This window comes from Hirundo rustica, chromosome 22 (assembly GCF_015227805.2).
Source record: "Hirundo rustica isolate bHirRus1 chromosome 22, bHirRus1.pri.v3, whole genome shotgun sequence".
Classification (NCBI taxonomy): Eukaryota; Metazoa; Chordata; class Aves; order Passeriformes; family Hirundinidae; genus Hirundo; species Hirundo rustica.
Genome location: NC_053471.1, coordinates 23,018 through 40,000, shown reverse-complemented (window position 1 = coordinate 40,000; position 16,983 = coordinate 23,018). Strand labels below are relative to the sequence as shown.

General features: G+C 59.8%; 1 protein-coding gene across 1 annotated transcript in view; it reads left to right on the top strand.

Moving 5' to 3' along the window:
* ATP13A2 (ATPase cation transporting 13A2) overlaps positions 1-16,709 on the top strand; it is a 33,389-nt gene extending 16,680 nt beyond the window's left edge. Inside the window, 19 exon segments of the mRNA XM_040084408.2 lie at positions 2,128-2,334; positions 2,443-2,580; positions 3,661-3,817; positions 4,839-4,959; positions 5,152-5,276; positions 6,307-6,467; positions 8,567-8,668; positions 10,613-10,692; positions 12,556-12,708; positions 13,463-13,473; positions 13,476-13,528; positions 13,530-13,559; positions 14,097-14,125; positions 14,127-14,172; positions 14,174-14,265; positions 14,267-14,317; positions 14,945-15,096; positions 15,184-15,356; positions 15,468-16,709. Of these exon segments, the coding sequence (XP_039940342.2) occupies positions 2,128-2,334; positions 2,443-2,580; positions 3,661-3,817; positions 4,839-4,959; positions 5,152-5,276; positions 6,307-6,467; positions 8,567-8,668; positions 10,613-10,692; positions 12,556-12,708; positions 13,463-13,473; positions 13,476-13,528; positions 13,530-13,559; positions 14,097-14,125; positions 14,127-14,172; positions 14,174-14,265; positions 14,267-14,317; positions 14,945-15,096; positions 15,184-15,356; positions 15,468-15,638 (2,052 nt within the window). The 3' untranslated portion in view covers positions 15,639-16,709.
* The last annotated feature ends 274 nt before the right edge of the window (positions 16,710-16,983 follow it).

Genomic DNA, 16,983 nt, shown 5'->3' with positions numbered 1-16,983 from the left:
CAGAATAATGGTGGGATAGGTGGGAATAATGTCGGGATACACGGGAATAATGTTATTGTACATGGGAATAATAGTGGGAAGCATGGGAATAATGTTGGGATACACGGGAATAATGTTATGATACATGGGAATAATGTTGGGATACATGGAAATAATAGTGGGAAATGCGGGAATAATGTTGGGATATATGGGAATAATGTTACTTTACATGGGAATAATGTTATGAGGCGCCAGAATAATGTTGGGATAGGTGGGAATAATGTTGGGATACATGGGAATAATGTTGGGATACATGGGAATAATGTTATGATATATGGGAATAATGTTATGAGACGCCAGCATAATGGTGGGATAGGTGGGAATAATGTCGGGATACACGGGAATAATGTTATTGTACATGGGAATAATAGTGGGAAGCATGGGAATAATAGTGGGAAGCATGGGAATAATGTTGGGATACACGGGAATAATGTTATGATATATGGGAATAATGTTGGGATACATGGGAATAATGTTATTATACATGGAAATAATAGTGGGAAACGCAGGAATAATGTTGGGATATATGGGAATAATCTTACTGTACGTGGGAATAATGTTATGAGACGCCAGCATAATGGTAGGATAGGTGGGAATAATGTTGGGATACATGGGAATAATGTTATTGTACATGGGAATAATAGTGGGAAGCATGGGAATAATGTTGGGATACATGGGAATAATGTTATGATATATGGGAATAATGTTATGATATATGGGAATAATGTTATGAGACGCCAGCATAATGGTGGGATAGGTGGGAATAATGTCGGGATACACGGGAATAATGTTATTGTACATGGGAATAATAGTGGGAAGCATGGGAATAATAGTGGGATACACGGGAATAATGTTATGATATATGGGAATAATGTTGGGATACATGGAAATAATAGCGGGAAATGCGGGAATAATGTTGGGATACATGGGAATAATGTTACCGTACATGGGAATAATGTTATGAGGCGCCAGAATAATGTTGGGATACATGGGAATAATGTTATTGTACATGGGAATAATAGTGGGAAAAGTGGGAATAATGTTGGGATACATGGGAATAATGTTATGATATATGGGAATAATGTTATGATATATGGGAATAATGTTATGAGACGCCAGAATAATGGTGGGATAGGTGGGAACAATGTCGGGATACATGGGAATAATGTTATTGTACATGGGAATAATAGTGGGAAGCATGGGAATAATGTTGGGATACATGGGAATAATGTTATTATCCATGGGAATAATAGTGGGAAAAATGGGAATAATGTTGGGATAGGTGGGAATAATGTTACTGTGCATGGAAATGTTATGAGACACCAGAATAATGTTGGGATAGGTGGGAATAACGTTGGGATACACGGGAATAATGTTACGTTATATGGGAATAATGTTATTATACATGGGAATAATGTTGGGATATACAGGAATAATGTTATTATACATGGGAACAATGTTGGGATAGGTGGGAATAATAGTGGGAAACGTGGGAATAATGTTGGGATATATGGGAATAATGTTATGAGACAACAGAATAATGTTGGGATACATGGGAATAATGTTGGGATATAAGGGAATAATGAGACAACAGAATAATGTTGGGATAGGTGGAAATAATGTTATGATATGTGGGAATAATGTTGCTGTACATGGGAATAATGTTATGAGACGCCAGAATCATGTTGGGATAGATGGGAATAATGTTGGGGTACATGGGAATGATGTTACGATATACGGGAATAATGTTATTATACATGGGAACAATATTGGGATACGTGGGAATAACGTTGGGATATACGGGAATGATGTTACGATATACGGGAATAATGTTATTATACATGGGAACAATATTGGGATACGTGGGAATGATGTTGGGATATACAGGAATGATGTTACGATATACGGGAATAATGTTATTATACATGGGAACAATATTGGGATACGCGGGAATACGTACGCGTATTGTATCCATTACGATACATGGGCACAGCGTTGGGATGGGCGGGAATGGCGTCGGGACACACGGGAATGCTGCGTGTGCCAGCACCCCCGGGGCCCGGCGCACCCACGGCGCTCTGCCCTTAGACCGGGACGCTGACCCAGGAGGGCCTGGACGTGTGGGGCGTGGTGCCCCTGGAGCGGCGCCGCTTCCAGCCGCTGGTGCGCGACCCGCGCCGCCTGCCCCGCGGAGCGCTGCTGCACGCCCTGGCCTCCTGCCACGCCCTGTCGCCGCTGCGGGGACAGCTGCTCGGGGACCCCGTGGACGTCAAGATGCTGGAATCCACGGGCTGGGTGAGGGGCGGGAGCCGGGGAGGGGAGGCGGCGGGAATCCCGGCGGTTCCGGAGCCTCGGCGGTTCCGGATGAGCTCCCCCCGGGGTTTTTTGGCCTCTGGGTTGCAGCGGCTGGAGGTGATGGAGGAGGAGGAGGAGGAGGAGGAGGAGGAGGAGGAAGGGCGGCTCCCGGCGTTCCAGCAGTTCCAGATGAAGGTCTTGGCCGTGGTGAGGCCTCCGCCGGAGGAGGAGCAGCCTCAGGATGGGGTAACTCCATGGAACGGCTCCCCGGCCTCCTGCCTGCCGGAGCAATTCCTGCCCCTGGAGCAGTCCCGGCACTCAGAGGAATTCCTGCCCCTTGGAGCACTTCCTGCCCCTGGAGCAATTCCTGCTCCTGGAGCAATCCCTGCTCCTGGAGCAATTCCTGCCCTCTGGAACAATCCCTGCCCCCTTGTAGCAATCCCTGCCCATTCCTGGAGCAATTCCTGCCCATTCCTGGAGCGATCCCTGCCCTTTCCTGGAACAATCCCTGCCCTTTCCTGGAGCAATTCCTGCCCATTCCTGGAGCAGTCCCTGCCCATTCCTGGAGCAATTCCTGCCCATTCCTGGAGCAATCCCTGCCCCTGGAGCAATCCCTGCCCATTCCTGGAGCAATCCCTGCCCATTCCTGGAGCGATTCCTGCCCCCTGGAGCAATTCCTGCCTGTTCCTGGAGCAATTCCTGCCTGTTCCTGGAGCAATCCCTGCCCCTGGAGCAATTCCTGCCTCCTGGAGCAATCCCTGCCCATTCCTGGAGCAATTCCTGCCCCTGGAGCAGTTCCTGTCCCCTGGAGCAATTCCTTCCCCCTTGTAGCAATTCCTGCCCCTGGAGCAATTCCTGCCCCTGGAGCAATTCCTTCCCCCTTGTAGCAATTCCTGCCCCTGGAGCAATTCCTGCCCTCTGGAGCAATCCCTGCCCATTCCTGGAGCAATTCCTGCCCATTCCTGGAGCGATCCCTGCCCATTCCTGGAGCGATCCCTGCCCATTCCTGGAGCAATTCCTGCCCCTGGAGCAATTCCTGCCCTCCGGAGCGATCCCTGCCCATTCCTGGAGCGATCCCTGCCCATTCCTGGAGCGATCCCTGCCCATTCCTGGAGCAATCCCTGCCCATTCCTGGAGCGATCCCTGCCCTCTGGAGCGATCCCTGCCCATTCCTGGAGCGATCCCTGCCCATTCCTGGAGCGATCCCTGCCCTTTCCTGGAGCGATCCCTGCCCTTTCCTGGAGCGATCCCTGCCCTTTCCTGGAGCGATCCCTGCCCTTTCCTGGAGCGATCCCTGCCCGTCCCTGACCCACCCTCTCTCCGCAGAGGCCCCCGGCCGCCCTGGGCATCCTGCGGCGTTTCCCGTTCTCCTCCTCGCTCCAGAGGATGAGCGTCCTGGTCCAGCTGTCCGGAGAGGCCTCGGCCCACGCCTACGTCAAGGGCGCCCCGGAGATGGTGGCCAGTCTGTGCAGGGCGGAAACTGGTTTGTACTGGGAGCTGGGCTCATCCCACAGGGAATTATCCTCAGGAATGCCCTGGGACAGCTCCCAAAGGCTTTGGAGGGGAAGGAAACGGGAGCCACAAGATGGGGAATGGGGTTGGGGCTTTCCCCCATCCCAGTTTGGGATCTCCAGGCTCCTGGAGGCAGGGAGAGCTTCCTCCATCCCAGTTTGGGATCTCCAGGCTCCTGGAGGCAGGGAGAGCTTCCCTCATCCCAGTTTGGGATCTCCAGGCTCCTGGAGGCAGGGAGAGCTTCCTCCATCCCAGTATGGGATCTCCAGGCTCCTGGAAGTGGGGAGAGCTTCCCCCATCCCAGTTTGGGATCTCCAGGCTCCTGGAAGTGGGGAGAGCTTCCCCCATCCCAGTTTGGGATCTCCAGGCTCCTGGAAGTGGGGAGAGCTTCCCCCATCCCAGTTTGGGATCTCCAGGCTCCTGGAAGTGGGGAGAGCTTCCCCCATCCCAGTTTGGGATCTCCAGGTTCCTGGAAGTAGTGAGAGCTTCCCCCATTCCAGGATGGGATCTCCAGGTTCCTCGGGGTGGGAGAACCTCCCTCAACCCACTATGGGATCTCCAGGTTCCTGGAAGTGGGGAGAGCTTCCCCCATCCCAGTTTGGGATCTCCAGGCTCCTGGAAGTGGGGAGAGCTTCCTCCATCCCAGTTTGGGATCTCCAGGCTCCTGGAAGTGGGGAGAGCTTCCCTCAGCCCAGTTTGGGATCTCCAGGCTCCTGGAAGTGGGGAGAGCTTCCCCCATCCCAGTTTGGGATTTCCAGGCTCCTGGAAGTAGTGAGAGCTTCCCCCATCCCAGGATGGGATCTCCAGGCTCCTGGAAGTGGGGAGAGCTTCCCCCATCCCAGTTTGGGATCTCCAGGCTCCTCCGGGTCCCAGCCCATCCTGGGACCTCCAGGCTCCCTGAGGAGCAGCTGCTCGTGAGCACCAAGCCCCCGAGCTCCGTGTCCCCTCTCCGCAGCCGGGCTTCCCTCAGGAGCTGTTCCTCGCTTTTCCAGTGCCCCCGGATTTCTCCCAGGTGCTCCGGCACTACACCGCCGACGGGTTCCGGGTGCTGGCCCTGGCCTGCAAAGCCCTGGGCGCGGTGGCCACCTTGGAGGAGGCCCTGCAGCTCCCCAGGTCAGTGCCAGCGCTCCCCTCGCCACCTCCTCGCTGCCTCCCGCCGTTCCCCGGGATGCCCTGCAGGGAATCCCGCCCTGATCCATAGGGAGCGGATTCCTGGCTGATTCCCGGATGGATTTTAGCTGTGCGCGCCCCCGGATCCCCTCTGCTGGTGCTGGGGGTGAGGAAAGGCTCCTTCTCTCCCGCCAGGGACTCGGTGGAGAGCGGCCTGAGCTTCCTGGGGTTCCTGGTCATGAGGAACGTCCTGAAGCCGGAGTCTGCCCCGGTGATCCAGCTGCTGAGGAGCGCCGACATCCGCCCCGTCATGGTGACAGGTGAGCGCGGGAGGGACGGCACCGGGACAGGCCTGGCCGGGAGCAAGGGGAGAGGGCGATCCCAGCGGGGATCCCAGCGGAGATCCCACCAGGAACACCAGCAGGGATCCCACCAGGAACACCAGCAGGGATCCCACCAGGAACACCAGCAGCAGGGATCCCAGCAGAGATCCCACCAGGAACACCAGCAGCAGGGATCCCAGCAGGGATCCCAGCAGGAACACCAGCAGAGATCCCACCAGGAACACCAGCAGCAGGGATCCCACCAGGAACACCAGCAGGAACCCCCCGCAGGGATCCCACCAGGAATCCTACCAGGGATCCCAGCAGGATCCCCACCCCAGGAAATTCTACCAGGAACCCCAGCAGGGATCCCAGCAGGATCCCCACCCCAGGAAATTCTACCAGGAACCCCCAGCAGGGATCCCAGCAAAAATTCCACCAAGGATCCCACCAGGAGCCCCACCCCAGGAAATTCCAGCAGGAGCCCCACCAGGGATCCCAGCAGGAATACCACCAGGAATCCTACCGGGAGCCCCACCCCAGGAAATTCCAGCAGGAGCCCCACCAGGGATCCCAGCAGGAGTACCACCAGGAATCCTACCGGGAGCCCCACCCCAGGAAATTCCAGCAGGAGCCCCACCAGGGATCCCTTGTGCAATCCCGCCAGGGATCGGTGCCTGGTGCAGCAGCGGGGGCACCACCAGGATTCCTGGTCCCTGGCTCTGCATCCCTTCCCTCGGGACGCACGATCCGCAGGCGTGCTCGGGGTGTGGGCGTTCTCCTGGGTGGAGGAGCTCGTCGTTCCGCTCTCCATCCCCTGGACGCTGCCGTGTTTGGAATCCCACGTTCCCTGGCTGACGCAGGGGGTGCAGAGTCACCTCTGGCTGCTCTCCGGGCGGGAGAAGGGAGCTGGAGCCCACATCTCTTTGGAGCGGGAGAAGGGGACCGGGGGCGGCTTTGAGCCGCTCCCCTCGGCCTGGGAACCCCCAAAGCTCCTTCCTGACGGCCGCGGTGTCCTCCCGGGCAGGGGACAACATGCTGACGGCCATGAACGTGGCGCGCGGGTGCCGCATGGTGCAGCCCCAGGAAGGCGTCATCTTCGCCACGGCCTCGCCGCCCGGCCGCGGCAAACCCGCCAGCCTCCGGTTCGTGCCGGCCGAGCGTTCCCAGGGCGAGGAGCAGCCCGAGGTGAGAGCCCGGGACCCCCCCTGGGAGCCCGCGCTGCACCGGAACCCTCGCGGGGCTCCGGGGGTTTTTTTGGGATCTCGGGATTCCGGCGTGGTTTGGGTCGGGAGGGATCTTTGAAGCTCAGCCCATGCCATGGGCAGGGACAACTTGCACCGTGCCAGGGTGCTCCACACCCCATCCAGCCTGGCCTTGGGCACTGCCAGGGATCCAGGGGCAGCCACAGCTGGGAGGAATTCCTGCCCAATAGCTAAGAAATGGAGTTCCTCAAATCCGGCTTTCTCCGCAGTCCTGGGAATTCCGGAGCCCCAGAATGGGCTGGGTTGGAAGGGGCCTCAAAGCTCATCCCATTCCATGGGCAGGGACATTTCCACTCTCCCAGGGTGCTCCAGGGGCGGGAAGGGCCCTCAAAGCTCATCCCATTCCATGGGCAGGGACATTTCCACTCTCCCAGAATGCGCTGGGTTGGAAGGGCCCTCAAAGCTCATCCCGTTCCATGGGCAGGGACATTTCCACTCTCCTAGGGTGCTCCAGGGGTGGGAAGGGGCCTCAAAGCTCATCCCGTTCCATGGGCAGGGACATTTCCACTCTCCCAGAATGGGCTGGGCTGGAAGGGGCCTCAAAGCTCATCCCGTTCCATGGGCAGGGACATTTCCACTCTCCCAGAATGGGCTGGGTTGGAAGGGGCCTCAAAGCTCATCCCATTCCATGGGCAGGGACATTTCCACTCTCCCAGAATGGGCTGGGTTGGAAGGGCCCTCAAAGCTCATCCCATTCCACGGGCAGGGACATTTCCACTCTCCCAGGGTGCTCCAGGGGCGGGAAGGGCTTTTCCAGCACCGTTATCCTGGGAGGCGCTATGGGCTGTGATCCCGCTCCTCGTAAATCCATCAGCCGCTGGGAGAGGTTCTGCTGCTCCTGCCTTTCCCTGGAGCACATCCAGGGATCCAGGCTGGAATGGCAGCTCCAAACACCTCCCCATGGATGCTGCAGGGTCCTGCTGTGGGGTGGGCGTGGAGGGCTGGGGCAGCCCAGCATCCCAAACAGCCCAACTGGGAATTGGGATTTATGGGAGCCATTCCCACTGATCCAGGCTGGATCAGCCCAGCCCTGCACCCCAAACAGCCTCACTGGGAATTGGGATTTTGGGGAGCCATTCCCACTGATCCAGGCTGGGCATGGAGGGCTGGGTCAGCCCAGCATCCCAAACAGCCCCACTGGGATTGGGATTTGGGGGAGCCGTTCCCACTGGAATTGGGATTTGGGGGAGCCGTTCCCACTGGAACTGGGATTTATGGGAGCCATTCCTGCTGCTCTGGGGTGGGCATGGCGGGTTGGATCAGCCCAGCATCCCAAACAGCCCCACTGGGATTGGGATTTTGGGGAGCCATTCCCACTGCTCCAGGCTGGATCAGCCCTGCACCCCAAACAACCCCACTGGGAACTGGGATTTTGGGAAGCCATTCCTGCTGCTTCGGGCTGGGCATGGAGGGTTGGATCAGCCCTGCATTCCAAACAGTCCCACTGGGATTTCGGGACGCCATTCCGGCTGGAACTGGGATTCGGGACGCCATTCCCACTGGAACTGGGATTCTGGGGAACCATTCCCACTAGAACTGGGATTTTGGGGAGCGATTCCCACTGCTCTGGTCTGGATCAGCCCAGCATCCCAGGCAGCCGCTCTGGGAATTGGGGTTTCGGGAAGCCATTCCCACTGGAACTGGGATTTCGGGAAGCCATTCCCGCTGGAACTGGGGTTTCGGGAAGCCATTCCCGCTGGAACTGGGATTTCGGGAGGCCATTCCCGCTGGAACTGGGATTTCGGGGAGCCATTCCCGCTGGAACTGGGATTTCGGGAAGCCATTCCCACTGGAACTGGGATTTCGGGGAGCCATTCCCACTGGAACTGGGATTTCGGGAAGCCATTCCCACTGGAACTGGGATTTCGGGAAGCCATTCCCGCTGGAACTGGGATTTCGGGGAGCCATTCCCGCTGGAACTGGGATTTCGGGAAGCCATTCCCGCTGCTCCGGGCGGGTCCTGGCTGGGCCCTGGGGCTCTGCAGGGCTCGGGGCCCCAGAGCTGGAGCTCTTTTCCCGCAGGACGTGGACGGCTCCTCGCTCCCGGCCCGGCGCTGCCACCTGGCCCTCAACGGGAAATCCTTCCAGGTGGTGTGCGAGCACTTCCCCGAGCTCCTGCCCAGGGTGAGGGGAGCCTGCCGTGGGGCTGGGAACTGCCGTGGGGCTGGGAACCTGCAGTGGGGCTGGAGGAACCTCCCGTGGGGCTGGGAACTGCCGTGGGGCTGGAGGAACTGCCGTGGGGCTGGGAACCGCCGTGGGGCTGGGAACTGCAATGGGGCTGGGAACTGCCATGGGGCTGGGAACTGCCATGGGGCTGGGAACTGCCATGGGGCTGGGAACTGCAATGGGGATGGGAGAACCTGCAGTGGGGCTGGGAACTGCCATGGGGCTGGGAACCTGCAGTGGGGCTGGAGGAACCTGCAGTGGGGGTGGGAGCTGCAGTGGGGCTGGGACCTGCCATGGTGCTGGGACCTGCAGTGGGGCTGGGACCTGCAGTGGGGCTGGGACCTGCAGTGGGGCTGGGACCTGCAGTGGGGCTGGGAACTGCAGTGGGTCCGACCTCTCCGTGGTCCCACACTGCGGCATCACAGCTCCACGGCAGAGATCCCTGCAGGGGTTTCCTTGGATGGTGTCAGATTCCCAGTTCCCCGTTGGACATTCCCAGTTCCCTGCTGGACATTCCCAGTTCCCCATTGGACATTCCCAGTTCCCCATTGGACATTCCCAGTTCCCCGTTGGACATTCCCAGTTCCCCATTGGACATTCCCAGTTCCCTGCTGGACATTCCCAGTTCCCATTGGACATTCCCAGTTCCCCACTGGACATTCCCAGTTCCCCATTGCACATTCCCAGTTCCCCGTTGCACATTCCCAGTTCCCTGCTGGACATTCCCAGTTCCCTGCAGGACATTCCCAGTTCCCCATTGCACATTCCCAGTTCCCCGTTGGACATTCCCAGTTCCCCGTTGCACATTCCCAGTTCCCCATTGGACATTCCCAGTTCCCTGTTGCACATTCCCAGTTCCCCGCTGGACATTCCCAGTTCCCCGTTGCACATTCCCAGTTCCCCGCTGGACATTCCCAGTTCCCCGTTGCACGTTCCCAGTTTCCCGTTGCATGTTCCCAGTTTCCCGTTGCACGTTCCCAGTCCCCATTGGACATTCCCAGTTTCCCGTTGCACGTTCCCAGTCCCCATTGGACATTCCCAGTTCCCCATTGCACATTCCCAGTTCCCCATTGGACGTTCCCAGTCCCCATTGGACATTCCCAGTCCCCATTGGACATTCCCAGTTTCCCGTTGCACGTTCCCAGTTCCCCATTGGACATTCCCAGTCCCCATTCGACATTCCCAGTTCCCCATTGGACATTCCCAGTCCCCATTGCACATTCCCAGTTTCCCGTTGCACGTTCCCAGTTCCCCATTGCACATTCCCAGTTCCCCGTTGCACGTTCCCAGTTCCCCATTGGACATTCCCAGTTCCCCGTTGCACGTTCCCAGTTCCCCATTGGACATTCCCAGTTCCCCGTTGCACATTCCCAGTTCCCCATTGGACATTCCCAGTTCCCCGTTGCACGTTCCCAGTTTCCCGTTGCACGTTCCCAGTTCCCCATTGCATGTTCCCAGTCCCCATTGGACATTCCCCGTTCCCCATTGCACATTCCCAGTTTCCCGTTGCACGTTCCCAATCCCCATTGGACATTCCCAGTTTCCCGTTGCACGTTCCCAGTCCCTGTTGCACATCCCCAGTTCCCCGTTGGACATTCCCAGTTCTCTTCTGGACATTCCCAGTTCCCCATTGCACATTCCCAGTTCCCCGTTGCACGTTCCCAGTCCCCATTGCACATTCCCAGTTCCCCGTTGCACGTTCCCAGTTCCCCGTTGCACGTTCCCAGTTCCCCGTTGCACGTTCCCAGTTCCCCATTGCACATTCCCAGTTCCCTGTTGCACGTTCCCAGTTCCCCATTGGACATTCCCAGTTCCCCGTTGCACGTTCCCAGTTTCCCGTTGCACGTTCCCAGTCCCCTTCCCGCCGGGAATGCCGGGCGCTGAGGGCTGCTCCGGTTTCAGATCCTGCTCCGTGCCACCGTGTTCGCCCGGATGCTGCCGGAGCAGAAGACGCAGCTGGTGTGCCGCCTGCAGGAGCTCAAGTGAGGCCGGGGTGATCCCTGGATCCCGGGGACGGATCACGGGGGATGATCCCAGGGGATGGATCCCAGGGGATGGATTTCAGGGGATGATCCCAGGGGGTGATCACGGGGATGGATCCCAGGGGATGGATCCCAGGGGATGGATTTCAGGGGATGATCCCAGGGGGTGATCACAGGGGATGATCCCAGGGGATTATTCCAGGGGATGGATCCGAGGGGATGGATCCCAGGGGATGGATCCCAGGGGGTGATCACAGGGGATGGATCCCAGGGGATGATCCCAGGGGATGGATCCCAGGGGATGATCCCAGGGGATGGATCACAGGGGATGGATCCCAGGGGATGATCCTGGAATTACGGGATGGGTTGTGTTGGGACACACCCCTCCATCACCGGGTGCCCCCGTGCCAAGGGCAGGGACACTTCCAGTGGCGGCTCCCGCCTGGAACGGGGCATCCACGGCTTCTCTGGGCCGAGCCGGGGCTTCTCCCACTCCCTGAGGAACTCGGGATCCCTTTCCTGCATTCCCTGAGGAACGTGGGATCCCTTTCCTGCATTCCCTGAGGAACGTGGGATCCCTTTCCCACTCCCTGAGGAACGTGGGATCCCTTTCCCACTCCCTGAGGAACGTGGGATCCCTTTCCCATTCCCTGAGGAACGTGGGATCCCTTTCCCAGTATTCCCTGAGGACGTGGGATCCCTTTCCCATTCCCTGAGGAACGTGGGATCCCTTTCCCACTCCCTGAGGAACGTGGGATCCCTTTCCCAGTATTCCCTGAGGAACGTGGGATCCCTTTCCCACTCCCTGAGGAACGTGGGATCCCTTTCCCACTCCCTGAGGAACGTGGGATCCCTTTCCCATTCCCTGAGGAATGTGGGATCCCTTTCCCAGTATTCCCTGAGGAACGTGGGATCCCTTTCCCAGTATTCCCTGAGGAATGTGGGATCCCTTTCCCATTCCCTGAGGAACGTGGGATCCCTTTCCTGCATTCCCTGAGGAATGTGGGATCCCTTTCCCATTCCCTGAGGAACGTGGGATCCCTTTCCCAGTATTCCCTGAGGAACGTGGGATCCCTTTCCTGCATTCCCTGAGGAATGTGGGATCCCTTTCCCATTCCCTGAGGAACGTGGGATCCCTTTCCCAGTATTCCCTGAGGAACGTGGGATCCCTTTCCCACTCCCTGAGGAACGTGGGATCCCTTTCCCACTCCCTGAGGAACGTGGGATCCCTTTCCCATTCCCTGAGGAACGTGGGATCCCTTTCCCACTCCCTGAGGAACGTGGGATCCCTTTCCCACTCCCTGAGGAACGTGGGATCCCTTTCCTGCATTCCCTGAGGAACGTGGGATCCCTTTCCCATTCCCTGAGGAACGTGGGATCCCTTTCCTGCATTCCCTGAGGAACGTGGGATCCCTTTCCCATTCCCTGAGGAACGTGGGATCCCTTTCCCAGTATTCCCTGAGGAACGTGGGATCCCTTTCCCAGTATTCCCTGAGGAACGTGGGATCCCTTTCCCACTCCCTGAGGAACGTGGGATCCCTTTCCCAGTATTCCCTGAGGAACGTGGGATCCCTTTCCTGCATTCCCTGAGGAACACGGGATCCCTTTCCCACTCCCTGAGGAACGCGGGATCCCTTTCCCATTCTCCCTGAGGAACGTGGGATCCCTTTCCTGCATTCCCTGAGGAACGTGGGATCCCTTTCCCACTCCCTGAGGAACGTGGGATCCCTTTCCCATTCCCTGAGGAACGCGGGATCCCTTTCCTGCATTCCCTGAGGAACGTGGGATCCCTTTCCTGCATTCCCTGAGGAACGTGGGATCCCTTTCCCGCATTCCCTGAGGAGCTCGGATCCTTTCCCGCAGCTACTGCGTGGGGATGCGCGGGGACGGCGCCAACGACTGCGGGGCGCTGCGCGCGGCCGACGTCGGCATCTCGCTGTCCGAGGCCGAGGCGTCGGTGGCCTCGCCCTTCACGTCCCGCGTGGCCACCATCGAGTGCGTGCCCCGGGTCATCCGGTGAGCGGGGGGATCCCGGGAACGCGGGGGGATCCCGGGAATGCTGAGGGGATCTCGGGCACGCGGGGGGATCCTGGGAACGCGGGGGGATCCCGGGAATGTGGGGGGATCCCGGGAACACGGGGGGATCCCGGGAACACGGGGGGATCCTGGGAATGCCGAGGGGATCCCGGGAATGTGGGGGGAACCCGGGAATGCGGGGGGATCCTGGGAATGCGGGGGGATCCTGGGAACGCCGAGGGGATCCCGGGAACGCCGAGGGGATCCCGGGAACGCGGGGGGATCCCGGGAATGTGGGGGGATCCTGGGAACGCCGAGGGGATCCCGGGAACGCCGAGGGGATCCCGGGAATGCCGAGGGGATCCTGGGAACGCCGAGGGGATCCCGGGAACGCGAGGGGATCCCAGGAACACTTAGGGGATCCCAGGAATGCGAGGGGATCCCGGGAACGTGGGGGGATCCTGGGAATGCGGGGGGATCCCGGAATGCAAGGGGATCTCAGGAACGCTCAGGGTATCCCGGGAATGCAGGGGGATCCCGGGAATGCAGGGGGATCCCGGGAATGCGGGGGGAATCCCGGGAATGCAGGGGGATCCCGGGAATGGCGGGGGGAATCCACGGGAACGCTTAGGGGGGATCCGGGAACGCGGGGGATCCGGGAACGTGGGGGGATCCTGGGAATGCCGAGGGGGATCCCGGGAACGCCGCCGTCACCCCCTCGGGGCGCTCCCGGTGACGCCGTGTCCCCCCGCAGCGAGGGCCGGTGCTCCTGGTCACCTCCTTCGGGGTCTTCAAGTACATGGCGCTGTACAGCCTGGTCCCAGTTCGTGTCGTGCTCCCTGCTCTACACCGTGAGTGCCACCGAAATCCCTGCTTTTCTCGGGAATTCCTGGGCTAGCGATGCCTTTTGGGGCTCCCTAAAAACAGAGGGCAGGCAAAATCCAGGGAATAGACATCACAACTGCTTTTATTTATTCCCTGAGGGGCCCTCAGGTGCATGGGGGCAGGTGAAGCCCCCAGGGGCTGCACCCAAAAATGGACCCCGGCTCTCGGGTTTCACACTTGGGTCCCTTGGCTCCGTTTGCACATCAGGGGTTAACGCTCCAGTGACAGCCGCAGCTGATGAAGTCATTCACCCCAAGTTCGCTGCCCCAGCTCCCTTCGTTCCCATCCCTCGGGCCCCTGAGGCAGCGAGGTGTCCTGGATGGGCGGGAGAGGAATTGTTGTGTGTGACCCAAACGGGAGAGCAGCAGCCTGAGGCTGCGTGTGGAGCTGGGAGTCACACGCCAAAGAACCGCGGGGAGCGCAAAACCACGGAAAACACCAAAGATCGAACCCCGAGGCGTCGCTCCCGCCGGGTCTGAGCCTGTCCCTCCCCTCCTCCCAAGATCAACACCAACCTGAGCGATTTCCAGTCCTGTCTTCGACCTGGTCATCACCACCACGGTGGCCGTGCGATGGGGCGCGCGGGGGGCCGGCGCCGGCGCTGGGCGCGCGGCGGCCGCAGGGAGCCCTGATCAGCGGGCTAGTGCGGGCAGCCTCCCTGCTGCAGACAGCGCGTCATCGCCGTGCAGGTCCCCAGCTACTTATCACCGTTCTCGCAGAGCTGGTGAGGGCCCAGAAATCCGGGAATCTGGCATTCCGGCTTGGGAAAGGTCCTCGCGTCCAGCCCGAGTGCGCGTCCGTGGGGTTTTGGACGCTTCCACCCTCCCTGGCCAGGCTGTTCCGGGGCTCTCCAGCCCTTCCCGGGAGGAAATCTTTCCCAATATCCCGTCTGAACCTGCCCTGCTTCCCCGTGGGTCTGGTGACGGGACAGCGCAGAGGTTGTGGCAGAGCCCAGGGTTTGTCCTGGGATTTGAGATCCGGCAGCAGACAGGGAACCACGGAACGTCCTCAGCTCAGGGAGGGATCATCCGCTCCAGCCCCGGGCCCTGCACAGACCCCCCAACAATCCCACCTTGTCCAAAGGCTCCTGGAGCTCTGGCAGCCTCGGGGCTGTGCCCATTCCCTGGGGAGCCTGGGCAGTGCCAGCACCCTCTGGGGAAGAACCTTTCCTGATCCCCAACCTAACCCTGCCTGGCCCAGCTCCCATTCCCAAGGGATCCATCCCTGCTCCCAGAGCAGAGATCGGAGCTGTCCCTGCTCTTCCCTTCCCGAGGAGCAGTGCTGGAGAGCGAGGGCTGGGCTCCAGGCCGCCCTTGGCCTCTCCTGCTGCCCTGCCCCGTCCCCGGCCCAGGTACGTCCCCCTGAACAGCACGGTGACGGCGCCCCAGAACCTGCCCAACTACGAGAACACCGTCCTGTTCTGCGTCACCGGCTTCCAGTACCTGATCCTGGCCGTGGCCATGTCCAAGGGCCAGCCCTTCCGGGAGCCGCTCTACACCAACGGTGAGGACACGGGGACACGGGGACAGGGGGACAGGGGACACGGCCAGCCGCCCGCCCCCGCGCCTCACCCGCCCCTCTCGCCCCCAGTGCCCTTCCTGCTCGTCCTCATCCTGCTCTTCGGCCTGATGATCTGGCTGACCCTCTGCCCTCTGGGCTTCCCCAAATCCCTGCTGAAGCTCCAGCGCATCGAGGATTTCCGTTTCAAGCTGCTCCTCCTGGGCATCGCCGCCCTCAACTTCTTCGCCGCCTTCGTGCTGGAGGTGGGTCTGGGGGCGCTTTGGGACGGGGGCACCCCCCTGGAGCTTCCCCAGGGGGGCACGGGGCTCTCCCGTCCTCCCCCAACCCCGTTTCCCGCCCCGCTCTGGCCCCAGACCGCCCTGGATCACGGCTTGCTGGGCTGCTTCCGAAGGCTGCGCCGGAAAAAAGCCTCCAAGAAGCTTTTCAAGAGGCTGGAGAAGGAGCTGAGCCAGCAGCAGCCGGCCTGGCCGCCCCTGGACCAGCCCCTGTTCGCCACGCCCAGGATGTCGCTGGCCATGAGATAGCAGCGCCAGCTGCCCCTCTGCCCCAGCCCTCGGACACTTCCTTAATTTATTTATCCCGGGAAAGGCCGGGATGCAGCGCCGGGATCCCTGGGCATGGCAGATGGGAATGCCGTGGTCAGGGGGATCCCACAGCCATGATAATCCCAGAGCCTCACTGATCCCATGGCCACCGTGATCCCATGGTCACACTGATCCCATGGCCACACTGATCCCATGGCCACACTGATCCCACGGTCAGGGTGATCCCATGGTCACACTGATCCCATGTCACACTGATCCCATGTCACATTGATTCCATGTCACACTGATCCAGTGTCACCCTGATCCCATGGTCACACTGATCCCATGGTCACACATGGTCACACTGATCCCATGATCACACTGATCCGATGGTCACACATAGTCACACTGATCCCATGATCACACTGATCCGATGGTCACACTGATCCCATGGTCACACATGGCCATGCTGATCCATGTCACACTGATCCCATGTCACACTGATCCCATGTCACACTGATCCCATGTCACATTGATTCCATGTCACACTGATCCCATGTCACACTGATCCCATGGTCACACATGGCCATGCTGATCCCATGTCACACTGATCCCATGTCACATTGATTCCATGTCACACTGATCCCATGTCACATTGATTCCATGTCACCCTGATCCCATGTCACCCTGATCCCATGGTCATACATGGCCATGCTGATCCCATGTCACACTGATCCCATGTCACACTGATCCCATGTCACCACCCATCCCGTGTCACACCCATCCCGTGGCCACACCGATCCCGTGTCACGCCGATCCCGTGTCACGCCGATCCCGTGCCACGCCGATCCCGTGCCACGCGATCCGTGTCACGCCGATCCCGTGGCCGAGCAGGCCCGGAGGGGCAGGTGGCGGAGGAAGAACGGGCGAGAAGATCCAGAGGAGGAGGAGGAGGAGGAGGATCCAGCCGGGCTCTTCCCGCAGGATTCCCGGTGCTCCCCGCTGGCCGCCGGGGCCGGCTTGGGCCTCTGGTGTCCGGCCCGTGCCGCAGGAGGGCGGTGCTGTCCCCGCTGTCCCGCTGTCCCGCTGTGTCACTGTGAAGCCCAGATCCCTCTAGATGTGTAGGGAGTTTACAGTCCCCGTTCCCGGCTTGCCGAGGCCTCCGCTCCGTCCCCAGCCCCTGGGCCCCTTCTCCGCTTGGACTGCTCGGGCCGAGCGCCTCCGCTGTGGGCTGGGACCTCTGGAGCCTCACAGACCCCACAAATCCGCTATTTTTTAACTCTTCCCCGGTGGTGTGCGGGACGGCGCCGGTGAAGGTTCCGGACCGGGCGGTCGCGGGTCTTGT